The sequence below is a fragment of the Lithobates pipiens genome, unplaced genomic scaffold (genome assembly GCF_037356315.1).
Source record: "Lithobates pipiens isolate NorthernLeopardFrog02 unplaced genomic scaffold, aLitPip1_a1.2 Scaffold_23, whole genome shotgun sequence".
Taxonomy (NCBI): Eukaryota; Metazoa; Chordata; class Amphibia; order Anura; family Ranidae; genus Lithobates; species Lithobates pipiens.
In genome coordinates, this window is record NW_027507785.1 from 116199897 (window position 1) to 116214686 (window position 14790).

The 14790-nt window shown below is 40.4% G+C and overlaps 1 protein-coding gene across 1 annotated transcript in view; it reads left to right on the forward strand.

Moving 5' to 3' along the window:
• The window catches only part of RAC2 (Rac family small GTPase 2), a 125905-nt gene that overhangs the window by 94757 nt on the left and 16358 nt on the right, over positions 1–14790 (forward strand). The window contains exon 6 of the mRNA XM_077452245.1: positions 10480–10613. Coding sequence (XP_077308371.1) covers positions 10480–10610 — 131 coding nt within the window. The 3' untranslated portion in view covers positions 10611–10613. The remainder of the gene's footprint in view (positions 1–10479; positions 10614–14790) is intronic.

Genomic DNA, 14790 nt, shown 5'->3' on the forward strand with positions numbered 1-14790 from the left:
GGGGGTGGTTAGAGCTTGTAGACATGATACAAGAGAGAATCAGAGACTGCGGATCTGCTGTAATACAAAAGATGGTCAGAGATTGCAGACGTAATACAAGAAATAGTAATAGAGTGCGAGCATAATACAAGAGATGGTTAGAGATTGCAGATATCACAGAAGAGAAGTTAAAAGTTTGCAGACATAATACAAGAGATGGTGAGAGACTGTGAACATGCTTTAGAAGTTATTGCAGAAAATCCATCAGGAGGCAATCATAGACTAGAGACATATTACACAAGGCTGTTAGAATAATACTTTTAAGGCCCCTTTCACACATGCGGATGGTATGTCCGTATTTCATCCATCCGTTTGCGGATGAAATACGGACATACATTCATCCCTATGGGATAGCGGGTGTCTGCAGGTGAGCATCCGCAGACACCCGATTTCGTCCGCCTCCGCAACAGTCCGATTCTGCAGACGGAGGAAAATCCTATTTTTCTATCCGTCTGCAGAGCGGATCGGACGAACACGGACACACGGTCCGTGCTCGTCCGATCCCCATAGAGGAGAGCGGAGATCTGACAGGGCGGTCCCTGCACAGTGTGCGGAGTCCGCCCTGTCCGCAGCCGGCTCAGCGGGGACAACGGAGCGATCCCCGCTGAGCGAGCGGATCTTCACGGGGCGGATCATTACTGATCCGCCCCCGTGTGAAAGAGGCCTAAAAGGCAACAAGGAAACATAGGTTAGTGTCTGCAGGAGCCCCAAGGACTGCACAAAAAGTGCCAAAGAGCCACATGTGGCCCTGGGATTGCAAGTTGGGCACCAGGGAAGTACACTTAATAAAAAAAAGAATACATTTAATAAAAAAATAAATAAAAAAAATAGCTCTTAGCCCTTGTACACACGGTCGGATATTCCGACGGAAAATGTCAGAACGGACCGTGTTGTCGGATAATCCGACCGCGTGTGGGCTTCATCTGACTTTTTCCGTCGGAATGTGCGACCATCAAAGTTTGAGAGCTGGATATAAAATTTTTCCGACAACATGATCTGTTTGAAGAGAATTCCGATCGGACAAAGTGCCACGCATGCTCGGATCAAATTACGAGACCAAAGCTATTGGCTACTAGCCTGAACGTAGTCCCGTCATAATTTGACTGATTTTCCGACAACTTTGTCCGACCGTGTGTATGCAACACCAGTTTCGGACAAAATGCATCGGAAAAAATCCGACCGATTTTGTGGTCGGAATATCCGACCGTGTGTACAAGGGCTTAGGAGTTTAGACAGGTCAGCACCAGCCCACTGTTTAATTTGTATTTTGTTTATTATTTATCATAGGCACTCACAGCAAGGGATCTATTTCTAAAAAAATAGTGTGTAAATTTATCAGCAATATGCTTGTGGATGTTTCTTTTTAACAGGTGCGAAATATTGTTTTTGGATATTTAAGTTGTCTTTCACAACACGAGTACGGTATGACATTCATTGTTCCAAAGTGGTCAAATTGAATGTAATTAACTTGATAACTTTATGCCTGTTATTTATTATATTATTATATAATAATTACTATTATTATGATTATATTCAAATTATATAATAATTACTGTTATTATTATTATTATATTATAATTTTATTAATATTTATGTTATTATTATATAATAATTACTGTTATTATATGTGTAACTTTATACCTGTTATTCTATGGACTCATCAGTTGAACATATGCAGTACCAATTGCAACATATTCTAAGAACATTCTCTTCTAAGAGAAAATTTCCCTTTTTGATCCTAAGGAAACATAGCCTAACACTATTTGATTAGAAAAGAAAATACACTAAGAGCACTGATTCATAAACATTCAATAAGAGAAAATAGCCTAACAACATTCTATCTGAAGAGAAAATAGCCGAAGAATATTTGATCCTAACAGAAAATAGTCTAAAAACAAAAAGAACAAAAGAGGAAATAGCCCAAGTACATTATTTCACCCCATTCGCAGAATAGCCACAGCTTTATACATGGTGCGAAAAATCCCCAAAACGAATGAGCGAATGTTAGTTAATTCACACAGAATGAATGTACTTGTAGTTTTGCTGGCTGAATAACTGTGCTGTTGTTTTTTCTTCTAAATACTCCCTCAAGTATCTAAATGTTTGTTATTGCGCGGAAGTGATTATGTCCAGAGTCATGCACAATACATCTACAGTACTGCTCTTTGGTAAGAGGAACCTAGCAAGTTAAATATCCTGTGACCTGCACAAATCAGAAAATACTGATAGGAATTTCATAATCGAACTTGAAGTCTGCCATTGATATTAACCTTCTGTCTACTATCAGAAGGCAGATCTACTTGGATATGTTCACATAAACGCTTGATTAGTATTATCTTGAGTTGTAGTAACATCTACTGACCTACAAGTGGTGCCACAGGATTTACTATGAGCATTGGGTTGCTTAAAGGGAAGACGTACCATTGAAAGTGCTAACCTGTAAAGAATACAATAATTAGATAGATAGATAGATAGATAGATAGATAGATAGATAGATAGATAGATAGATAGATAGATAGATAGATAGATAGATAGATAGATAGATAATTACTAGAGCCAAACAGACTCTCAGCTGCAAAGAGTACCAGTCCATATGTTTGACAACCTTCACAGCAGCATAGTGATTACTACATCTGCCGCTGTCTGCAAGGGTTATAAAACCATGGGATTACCTGCTATTAAAGTGGTTGTAAACCCTTACAGACCACTTTGACCTACAAGTAAGCCTAGATTAAGATTTACCTGTAGGTCTAATAAATATCTCCTAAACCTACACAGTTTGGGAGATATTTGCAAATGACAGGCACTGCTGTCTATGGCACATGCGGCGCGCAGGCGCACTAAGCATGCCGCTGCTAATGCCAATCATGCCATTAGGGGCGGCTCCCGCGCGCATGTGCGGGGGTGATGTCATTGTGGCTCCGGCCAGTCACAGCGCCAGAAACACGATACCTGGAAGTCACTATGGGTATCATGGAGGCGTCTGTGGAGGATGACGAGGGTCGCTTCGGGGGCTTCCATCTCAGGTAAGTTATTCATAATGAGCTAGTATGCTATGCATACTAGCTCATTATGCCTTTGCCTTGCAGGGTCTATTTTTATTTTTATTTTTATTAAGGCTTTACTTTCTCTTTAAAGTAGCAAAGTATGCATATGGACTGCAAGAGTTACAAAGTTCAAGCAGCCCAAAGACACATAGACAAACCCACCAATGCGTTTATAGCTAACAGTTCTTCAGGAAATTATCAGGATTTCCAGACTGCCAGTCCTGGCCTGGACAATACATATTTTTTTGTAATTATGCATTGCTCAACAGCTGTGTCGTAAAAATACATGCTGCTTTTAAAATGAACGAACACTACTCTTAGTAAGTATTTTTATTTATTGATTCATACTTGTTTTTGTCCAAATGAGTTTATTCTAATGTGAATTTTCTAAAAAGATGCTGCTAAGCCAAACTGAAAGACGATGCAGGACCAAGAATCTTAATTTACTATGAAGTTGTTGATATGAGACACATAATGTAGATATTACAAAAAAAAAAGGCACTCTACAAGAACCACATAGTACCGACAAGTCCACATAGAAAATGCTAGCCATCCTCTATGTGACATTTCAACAGGTTTTAACATTTTAAAGTAGTATAATCAGGGCGTTTTTTTTTTCTCAGCGAATAGGTGCAGGTACTCCCCACTTCTAAGACACCCCCCCCTTGTCTCTGCTCTCTACCCACCTCCAAACAACATTCCTTGGTTCCACCCCCTACCTACCTCCCAGTACTGCCCATTTTAAAGAAAACAGAACCAAGTTTCATTTTCTGGTGCTAAGTCATTTGTATGGATTTTGATAAAAGGAAAAACAGTCAAATAGATCCCCTGCAGCCAGCAATAACAGCCCCCCCCCCAGCAACAATAGATCCCTCGTCAACAATAAACCCACAGCAGCAATTGATCCCCCAGAAACAATATATCCCCCAGCAGTAATAGATCCCCAGAAACAATATTCACCCAGCAACAATAGACCCTCACCACCAACAATAGGTCTCCAAGCAGCTGGCATTAATAGATCCTCCAGCAGCTAGCAACAGTAGACCCCTTCCTCAACAGTAGATACCTCCCACCAACAATTGACCCCCAGCAGCAAAAGATCCCTCCCTCAATAATAGAGCCCCCAAAAGCTGGCATCAATGGACCCTCCAGCACACCTCAGCAACCCTTGCTATTATTTGCATTCAGTGTTAGAGGTGCTGGAACTGCATTCCCCCGCATTCCTGCGGAAAATAATTCCTGAGTATAATAAGCGCATATCTACACAGTGAGCATTTGGGCATCAACGGACGTTGATGGCCGGCGGCGGCGACGCGCTCCCGACCTACGGCTGGGCACTTAAAAAGCAACGTACAGGTACATGCTTGTGCCCAGCTGTGCCATTCTGGCAATGTATATGTGCAGGAGGTGGTTCTTAAGTGTCAGATTACTGAAAATAAATGTTACAATTGTTACTCTTTTATAGCTCTTGGAGACTCTGGCAGTGGGTTTTTATCCCTATCATTTACTTCCTCAACACATTTGGAGTTTCACTACAGCTGCTGCATTTTCCATAATTTAAAGTTTATGAAAATCGATCAGCCAGCTGACTTCCTCCGCAACGGAGTTGACCTCTCTCACTGTCCTCCTCCACCCTCTATCCACCAAAGCCCTAACATAAGGGGACCAGATTTTTAAAATGAAATCCGGGGTTATTTTTATTTTACTGGTAATGGCGCCAATCAGCGACTCTCTGCCCATCGCCGCTGCTGCCTGCCTCACAGCGTGTCAAATCTTACTCTCCAGGCCCCGGCCACTACTGCGGGGGGAGCAGAGGAAGATTACTCCGCCAGGGAAGGCAAGGAGATAAGCAGGAAGGCGGCTGGCCGGGACTTGAGCCAAGGCAGAAGAACATGCAAGCAGAGCTGAATGGGCATGTGCCCGAAACTGAAGAAATATTCCCTTTGCTCCGACCAGCACATGATCATTAGAAAGGGGCACAGATAATGGAAAAAAATACACCCCCTAAGCTAGTAGGAGTGGCAGAGCGGAGGTGTATAATTCAGATTTTTTATTTTTTATTCTGCACTGACTGTCTTTGGAATTGCCCCAGTCCCTGTTCAAATGCAATCCAGGGACAAAACCAGGGACAGACTTGGTCTGGGGACAGTGTCCTCAATCCGGGGACAGTCCCGGAAACCGGGGATCTCTGGTCACCTTATCCTAACATAATGACAGACAACTATTAGAATCTCATGTATTTCAGTACTATGACTCCTAGCATATGTAGCCAGCCAAACTGGGCCTACATCAGCCAGGGAGGTGGCAGGGCATGTTGGGAATGGTAGTTCCACAGCAGCTGAAAATTCACTTGTTGCCTGTCACTTCCTTTACAGATATAAAAAGACGGCAAGTGGACAAACTCATTACAGATAAAACAGAATAATTAAATGTAGTTAAAGTATTTAACTAAATGATGCATACAAAGATGAGCCATAGTAAAATAACAGCATGCCATGTTTTAAAAATAATGAAAGGGATCCCTTACACCAGTAAGGACCATCTGGTCACGCAGTTGCTGCATGTAGCCCCCATGAGCTGCCTCTGGGACTTTCCTGTGTTTCAGAAGCATATTGCAAATATTCATGAATTTAATTAATATTAATTTTCTCCCCTACCTACACTCTCAGAATTCTGCAGGAGTGGAAACGAGAGTGGAGTCAGAATTGGCAGCAGCTCTACAATGTACTTTTTAATGTAATATGTTACATCTCCATTTACTAACATCCTATCCCTTATGAATGTGCCACGGTGTTCTCGGATCATAGTCACCTTGGCTAATCATGTATAATGCACATATTAATTCACGTGTTAGCACAACATAAAAGAATTGATAGGTGTGAATGGGCCCTTAATTACATTATCTATGTAAACTCAAATGGAGGAATATCCAGTATGACTTTTTTAATAAGGTAAAAACGCATATTGTTTAAGAGAAGGCTTCCACAAAAAAAAAAAAAACAATATACCCATTGTAATTATTTAGGCTCTTGCTGCTGTCAAATCAAATCCTGTGAGGAGGGATGGGGCGGGGCTGAGGCAAACTGTGTATGTCTATGTACACACACAGCCTGGCTCGGGACTAGGCTCAAACATGCGCCCCTATAGAAAGTGGCCTGCTATGGTAGTGCACACAGAAGAGGTGCAGCCTAGAACACAGATGGGGGGGGGGCAGAAGATGAGGTTCGGTACCATTGCACAGAACAGGTACGTATAAAATGTTTGTTTTTTGTTTTTTTTGCCTTTACAACTGCTTTAACCACTTCAATACAGGGCATTTTTACTCCCTTCCTGCCCAGGCCATTTTTCAGCTTTCAGCACTGTCGCACTTTGAATAACAATTTCATGGTCATGCAACGTGGTACCCAAATACATTTTTAATCATTTATTTAACACAAATAGAGCTTTCTTTTGGTGGTATTTAATTAGTGCTGGGTTTTTTATTTTTTACAGAAAAAAAAGAAAAAAAGACCGAAAATTTTGAGAAAAAATTTTTTTTATTTGTTTCTGTCTGGAAATTTTGGAAAAAAAAGGAATTTTTCTCCTTCACTGATGTGCACTAATGAGGCTGCACTGGGCACTGATGAGGTAGCTCTTATGGGCATTGATGAGGTGCCACTTATGGGCACTGATTAGGTGGCACTAATGAGCACTGATAGGTAGCACTGATGGGTACTGATAGGTGGCATTGATAGGCAGCATAGTTAGGCAGCACTGATGGGCACTGATGGGAGGCATTGATGGGCAGCACTGATGAGCAGGCACTGATGGGCACTGAAAGGCTGCATTGACTGGCATCACTAATGGGCATTGATTGGTTTCAGTGATGGGCACTGATTGGTGGCACTAATGGGCACCGCTGGGGCTTCCTGTAATCAGAGTACGATGATCAGTGCTCTGATTACCTGCCCTGGTATCCCCTGCGAGGAGATACCGCTGATTGGCACTTCTCGCCACACTCTCTGACAGTGTGAGGCGAGGAGAGCCGATTGATGGCACTTCTGCATTTGGCTGTGATTGGACACAGCCAATCACATGGTTAAAGAGCTGTGTCATCAGCTCTTTACAGAGATCAGGGACCTCAGGACACCGCATGGACGTGATCGCTGTGCACCTCCATTGGGCACGTGAGAACAGCCATTCTGGGACCCAGAATGACAGCCGCACTGTCCCTCCATCATTTGACCGTGGGCAGGCGGCAATTGGTTAATACACAGAACAAATGATTACACACACACAAGTGCTTTTTTTCCTTTATACTTTTTTCAAAACAACAAATATAAGTTGTGAGGTTGGATAAAAGGTTTAGTGTAACCTAACACTTTTAGTAGTTATACATTTTTCTGAGGTCTACACTTTAGACCAGGGATGTCGGACCTGCCCACAGGCTGCATGTGGCCCAAGACGGCTATAATTGCGGCCCAACACAAAATCATAAACTTACTTAAAAACGCCGATTTTTATTTTTTTGTGTTTACACTTAGTGAACACATGCAGCTGAAAAATCTGATGAGCACCTTGAGAATTCATTGAGAATTGCTTCTACATCCATCCTCACCATCCCCCACCACATATTGATGCGTTAATTTATCAAAAGCAGTGCCAAATATCTAGTTTTAAGGTGCCCTCTTTTTTTTTATAAAAAAAAATATTAAAAAAATGAAGTTTTAGTACTCAGATACATACATTATATATATTGGTGATCGTTAACTTGGAATTTGTCTGACTTTTTCTGCTTATAAGCTATCCTTATTGTTAGTGTATTTTATGTGTGGCCCAAGACAATTCCTCTTCTTCCAATGTGCCCCAGGAAGGTCAATAGGTTGGACACTCCTGCATCAAACTAAAAAGAGAGACAACTGAGGAAGAAATTGGGATGAAGGGATTTGGTTCTGAAAGAGGGACAGTCCCTCCAAATGAGGTATACATGGGAGCTATGCCAAGGAAATGGGCTCTAAAGAGATGTGTGTAACATGTGATTTAATTTGCTAGTGACCGTAAAAAATAAAATATCTTGATGAAAACAGCAGTTTTGGTTGAAGATGGCCTTTATCTATTTTATGCCAGCAAGCTGGAGATAAAGAGTCAAGGATCTCCAACTGACTGTTCAAGGGATCGCAGAAAACAGAGTCAAATAATAAATATGTAATATACAGGGTTTTATGGTTGCAGTTAGCTCATAGTAAATGAGTTACTTGTGGATTCCCAACTCTGTAAAAAATGTTTTCAAACAACCTAACACTAAATGGGCTTACTATGCATCGCATAGTAGCCCATTATGTGTCACTTACCTGAAACCGAAGCTTGCGATGTCACCGCTGTCCCCACTAGCAGCGAGCGCCCATCTTTACCCCTCTTCATTCCGGGGCTACGAACTCCGGCTCTGTGAGTGGCCGGAGTCGCATGATGTCACTCCCGTGCATGCGTGCGAGAGCCGCCAGTCATGGCATGACCCCGTTTAGAAATGTTACAATCTGCCCTTTCTAAAGTGTGCATGAGCCATAGACATTGGCGCATGTGCCATGGACATTGGCACGCGGATTTATTATTGATATTTCCAGCTCGTTCCCAGTTCCTTCTGGACCCTTGCAACAATACCATCAGTGCCCCAGGCTGCCATTGTGAATATGACGTTCTCTTGAGCTTCTGGGACTGGCATTTTTAACCATATGCTGACCTCAGTCATCTCATTTGTGAGTTACTACGTGTTTTTATTAAAATTCATGATTGATACTGCACTCAGTCTGGCGCCCCTCTGTTTCCCTATGGGGAAAGAAAGGATGGAGGGCAAAACCCACTGCTGGAGTCACCAAGAGGCCTGCTTCACACCTATGCATTTTTTTTTTGTGAGCTTTCAGTTTTGCAGAAACACACTACAGTCCATTTAACATGGTTTCCTACGGGTCACGTTCCAATCTATGTATTTTATAGAAAGGGCCAGGGACCAGAAGGTTGTGTTTATGGTTCCATAGACTTCAATGGATCAAAAACATCTACTGAAAAACTAAAAATGCACATATGCATCAACCTAAACCTGCATAGGTGTGAACCAGGCCTAAAAGAGTAATAATTGTAACCACTGTTTTGGGTAAACTAAGGATTTAGTCATGCAGATTGAACCTTGTTGTATTAACTTAAAACATAAATGAAGATGATATTGTATTCTGAAATGGCATCTACTCCAAATGTGTTGGAGGTTGGAAACAATGGAGGTAAAAACCTACTCCTCGAGTCTCCAAGAGCTATAAAAGAGTAAGGCCGGCCATAGATGAAGTGAAAATCTTTCCTGCAACCATGGGTCCTGCACACAGACAGTGTTGACGGGGGAATCCCTCCCACTGAGCCAGGAGAACACAGTGATCATTGCTAGCAGCTATAAAAATTAGTAATAGTAGTAAGGCTGGTTGTACACAATTTGATCGATTGAACAACTTAGGTACACTCAGCCTGCTCATACATGGTTCGAATCTGCAGAAACTGGTTGAGATTCAAACCAGCTATGGACAGTTTAACAATTATAACAGCTGTTTTGGGTATACTGACCCCTTAAGCATGCCGTTTGAACCCTCTGTATTAACCTGAAACATATATAAAGGAATATTGTACTCTGAAATGGCATCAACTCCAAACGTGTGGGGGAAAGAAACGATGGGGCTAAACACCCACTGCTGGAGTCTCCAAGAGCTATAAAAGAGTAATGACTGTAACAGCTTTTTTGAATATACTGACCCTTGAAGCATGCAGTTTAAACTTTTCTGTATTAACTTGAAACATACTGTAGGTAAAGGGATATTGTATTCTGGAATGGCATTAATTCCCCAACCAGAAAAGCTGAAAAAGTCAAGATGTGTGGTGGGATATCTTATTGAGTCCACCCACAAATAAAATATCAACTGTGGACTGACATTTTAAGCATACAGCTTAGAACATCTAGTATTAACCTGAAATTGAAACAATAAAGATGTCAAGAAAATGTTGTCTATTTATTACACATATTCAATTGCTAGCTAACATCAAGGACAAGCAAAAAAAGGTGACCGTAAACCTATTGTGAACATTGGAAATTGAGAGAGTGATAATGTTGCTGAGAAGAATGGTTAATGATGTTATTTTGGGTTCAGTAAAGACAAGGATTGAATACAAATATGCCAAGAAAACAACAGTGCTTCCATAATGAATGACTAAAAGCAACCAGACTGCTGTCTATCCTAATCACGTATCTACTTCTTTCTTTCTTGACACCGTCCTTGCATCGCTTTCTGTTTTTGTCTTTTGTATCGTCTCCCAGCATTTCTTTTATGATCCAAAAGCTTTGTTGCTCTTTTAGTAACATTTTTTCCCCTTGTGTTTGCAGAGGCTGTGAAGTATTTAGAGTGCTCAGCTCTCACACAACGTGGACTAAAGACAGTGTTTGATGAGGCTATTAGAGCTGTACTATGTCCACCACCCACCCGGACCAAAAGCCCCAAGTGTGTCTTGGTGTAAAAGGTGAGCTACGGATTGCATTGTACATAGAATGTCTACTATGTTGCTGCCTTTATTTCTTGTTTGAACTTTCTGTCCAGTTATCCTCGTACAAGGATGTTTGCGTAAAATCTCAACATGTCAATGTCATTCTCATTATTCTTAGATCTAGAGCTTTCATTCAAATAATATATCTGGTGATCCTGCCATGAATGGCTTTGTTCAGGCACTTTCTGTTATGGGGGGGGGGGGGGACAATGCCCTGTTATTTTCTCCTAATTGTGCCCCTGCATAGCTACCCTGTCACATGGGCATCCAATGGAGATTACAAGTGGCCATTTCAACACACATTATGTAAGCATGGTCCACTGTTGTCACCACCGGGAAGTTTGCCTGGATCTCCAGTACATACATGTTGACAGGAAATGATTTCAGGAGCTTTACAACAAAGGATGAAAAATGGTGAAAACGAATATTTTATAAAATTGAGATTGTTTATGATACAGCGATTTAGTCTACTAAATTCTATTCAGAGTTTACATACTTTAACAGTCGTTCAGATTAGGAGAAAGTATGCATGATGTTTTGGCACCTTTACTTGTGTACAATGTTTCATATTGCTGTGCACCACAAAAAAGGGAGCAGTAGTTTCTGAGTTTTCACATTGCATACACTTGCATTTAAATAAATCTGGTTTGTTTTTCTCCTTTCATTAAGGTACGTGTTACTATTATATCACTATTTAAAAATATAAAAATTAGTTCCATGCAAATGAACAATGTTTATACTCACTTGTTCCACTGCCCATTGGATTGCTTGCACTCTTCAAGAGCTAAGGATTCAGGTAGAATCTACAGTATCTGACATTTCAAAGTATTGTTGGATGGCTGTGCCCCAAGGCTGTAAAGGTGCACTAGTCCTTTTTTCTAGCCCTTCAATCTGAATTAATCTAACAACCCCCTACCCAGCAGCTTACCTAAGCTTGACAGCCATGTCCCTCATCACTGTTTACATAATAGGGGCAGAAACCTTTTGGCACTGTTCTCTTTGCACTAAGCCCCAGTAGACCTAAATGGTACTGTACTCTAAGTTTCGTCAGGAATATGGCTCCATGTAAGTCTACAACATACATTTCCATTCAGCTTGAAGTGGAGGAGAAGTTTACTTGTCACCTAGATCTACCCATCAGTCACTATCATGAAAAGCCAAGGTACGATTGTATTCCATCTTAGTGGTATCTTTATAGATTCCTAGGGAAGAATAACAGACAGAAATACTGTATCATCATTTTTTTAGTACGCTTTACATTGAAATATATGGAGCATATAATTATTTGCTGGGAAGGTTGCTGGATAGGGTGAGAATACAGAATATAAAATTATTAGTGTTAGGGCTTAGAAAAAGAGTTAGGTTAGATTAGTGTAGGCATAGCTTGTGGGAGCTGCTTTAGGGGTTGAGTTTTGAGGGTAGGTTTTTGTTAAAGCCCAAAGCAACCAGTAATATTTTATGCTTTATTTTTCCATTTGGGATAAGCAAGTATGACAAAAGTGGTTGTTATTGACAACAGTATTTTTTTCAGTGATTCAGAATTGCTTTGGTGTTGCATTATAATTGATTCTCATCTTGTGAAGATATACTTGAAGCAGTGATTGCATTCATTCTCTACTCTCAATGAATTTCTGATCCATAATTCTTTCTTGACCAACTATAGAATAGTTATATTTAAAAAAAATCGCCATCCCCTGCCCTCATCCACAGAGGAGTCTCTGCATTCTTTTCTTTCTGAGCTTGATCCTCTTTTCTTTTATAAGAATATCTTCCAGGCAGATTTTTAAAAAAAGAAATCAAACCCGCTAAAATTCTGTTTGGTGGGATATTGTTTGTGATGTTTTAGAAGCTTTTTAATTTGACACATAAGACTAACTTATTAATAATGAAAGAATACAGGGGGGAATCATTTAACGCTAGTATATGAATCATCATCCCAGCAAATTTTACCACCTGCTTAAGTCTAGTGAGATGACCTAGAAAAGGCCGTAAATGAGCTATCGTCTTCTCAGTATACCCTTATTATAAGAAAGCAATTACAAATGCTGTATTTAAAGCGGAGTTTCTAGGCTGATTAACTATTTTAATATCATATTATAAACTACATATTATTCTAAATACTTTTTTTTTTCAAATAAATCCACAAGAGAATGTAGTACAGTGAAGAGTTTAGTAGAATAGTTTGATTAGGATTTACAAATGATTCAAGGGCTCAAATATAGCCATTTGGTTCCAAGTAATGTTTGGCTGCATACTACCATTTCACTTATATTTGCAAAAATGTGTCTGTTGGGGCTCATAGTTAATGCGGGATCCCAATCCTCCTATGTGGGGTAATATATACATATCAACAAATGTAATTTAAAATTTACTTTGGAGTAAGAGAAAGAAGAGATTCATTTTCTGAAGCTGACTAGGATAACGTAGACAGTTGAGAAGAGGGTACTTGTGGAGTTATATGGGAAACCTATAGCTGAGAATTCATTATTGCCTGCCAGGTGTTGCCACCCTAAACATGTAATTAGGAGGACCATACCACAGAAGCAATTTATAAGAATAAGACAGGATTATACTGATTTTAAGACCTTACAATAGGTGTAATGTGGTTACAACTATGACACTATAAAATTCATATATCGACATACAAAAAAGCAACAGAGGAATCATTGAGAGTTGGGAGAGGCAGGGATGATGTAATTATTAAAAAATAATAAAAATTAATAATGTTCTACCAAATATAATGCTGAGGTAAATGAATAAAGGGATTGTGAGAAGATATCTCCTTATACTGAGCAAGGATCCTGGTTATCAAGCCACATAGAGAGTGGAGTGATGTTTAAAAAAACACAAGCACCTACCTTAGGGATCTATTTATCACCCAGCCTACTCGAATCTAGAACCAATAGGACTGCCTGGATTAGTACCATAAGGGGTTATTTACTAAAATTAGGTGCAAATTCTGGAGTAGCTCTGCATAGCAACCAGCTTCCAGGTTTTATTGCCAAAGCTTAATTGAAGCTGAAGTTAGAAGCTGATTGCCTGCCATGCACAGCTGCAGAAGAATCTGAGTGCGCCAGTTTTAGTAAGTCTCTACAGCGTGGTCTTTAAATGTGAGGCCATAAGGTGTCCATGTTGTCATTTTAAGAGATTCCCATTGAATGCAACCATGCAACACAGATGACACTGATAAAATGCAACGAGTCAGTTCTAAATCTAGATTTATAATATTTTTTGGCATGTGTGGAATTTAGGATACAGGATGTGGAATGAGGATTTGGGGATAGGCTTGAGAAACATTTATAAAATATATAAAAAAAAAACAATTGAAATCACTTTGTGTAGCAACATAATTGCAGAGTTGGTACACTTCAGGTTCAGATCATAAAACATATTAATACTGTACATCACTTTTCTCTTCTTGCTGCTAGGAGAAAAGTGTTCCAGATCAGTGCTTCAAATACCATCTCTACACTAACAACACCTAAATCTATCTCTCAACCCCTCAGCTCACTCCTTCAGTCTCCTTACATATCACTAAGTTACTAACAGACATATCAGTATGGATATCACACCACTTCCTCAAACTCAGTCTATCCAAAACAGAGCTTCTTCCTCCACCATGCGCCTCTTCTCCTGATTTCTCTGTCAAGATCTAGGGCACTACTATCAGCCCATCCCAACATTCCAAGGTTCTAGGTGTAATCCTGTCACTGTCCAAATCTTGCTGCCTCAACCCCAGCAACATCTCCAAAATACGTTCCTTCCTAACCAAAGACATCACAAAGTTCATAGTTCACTCCCTGGTTATCTCCCACCTCTACTACTGCAACTCCCTCCTCCTCAGATTACCTTAACATGGGCTCTCCCCCCTTTGTCCATCAGATCATCCCCCACAGTTATTACCTTTTTGTATCACTTTTCCCTCCCTCCTAGATTTGAAGCTCAAGCAGGGCCTCCTGATTTCTCCTGTATTGAATTGTATTGTAACTGTAGTGTCTGCCCTCATGTTGTAAAGCGCTACACAAACCGTTGGCGCTATATAAATCCTCTATAGTATTAATAACAATGATAATAATTAAAACTGGCAATAGACCACCTCATGACTTTGAGGATCATTGTATTTCCTTTCATTCTCTTCTTTAAGGTTTTTTTC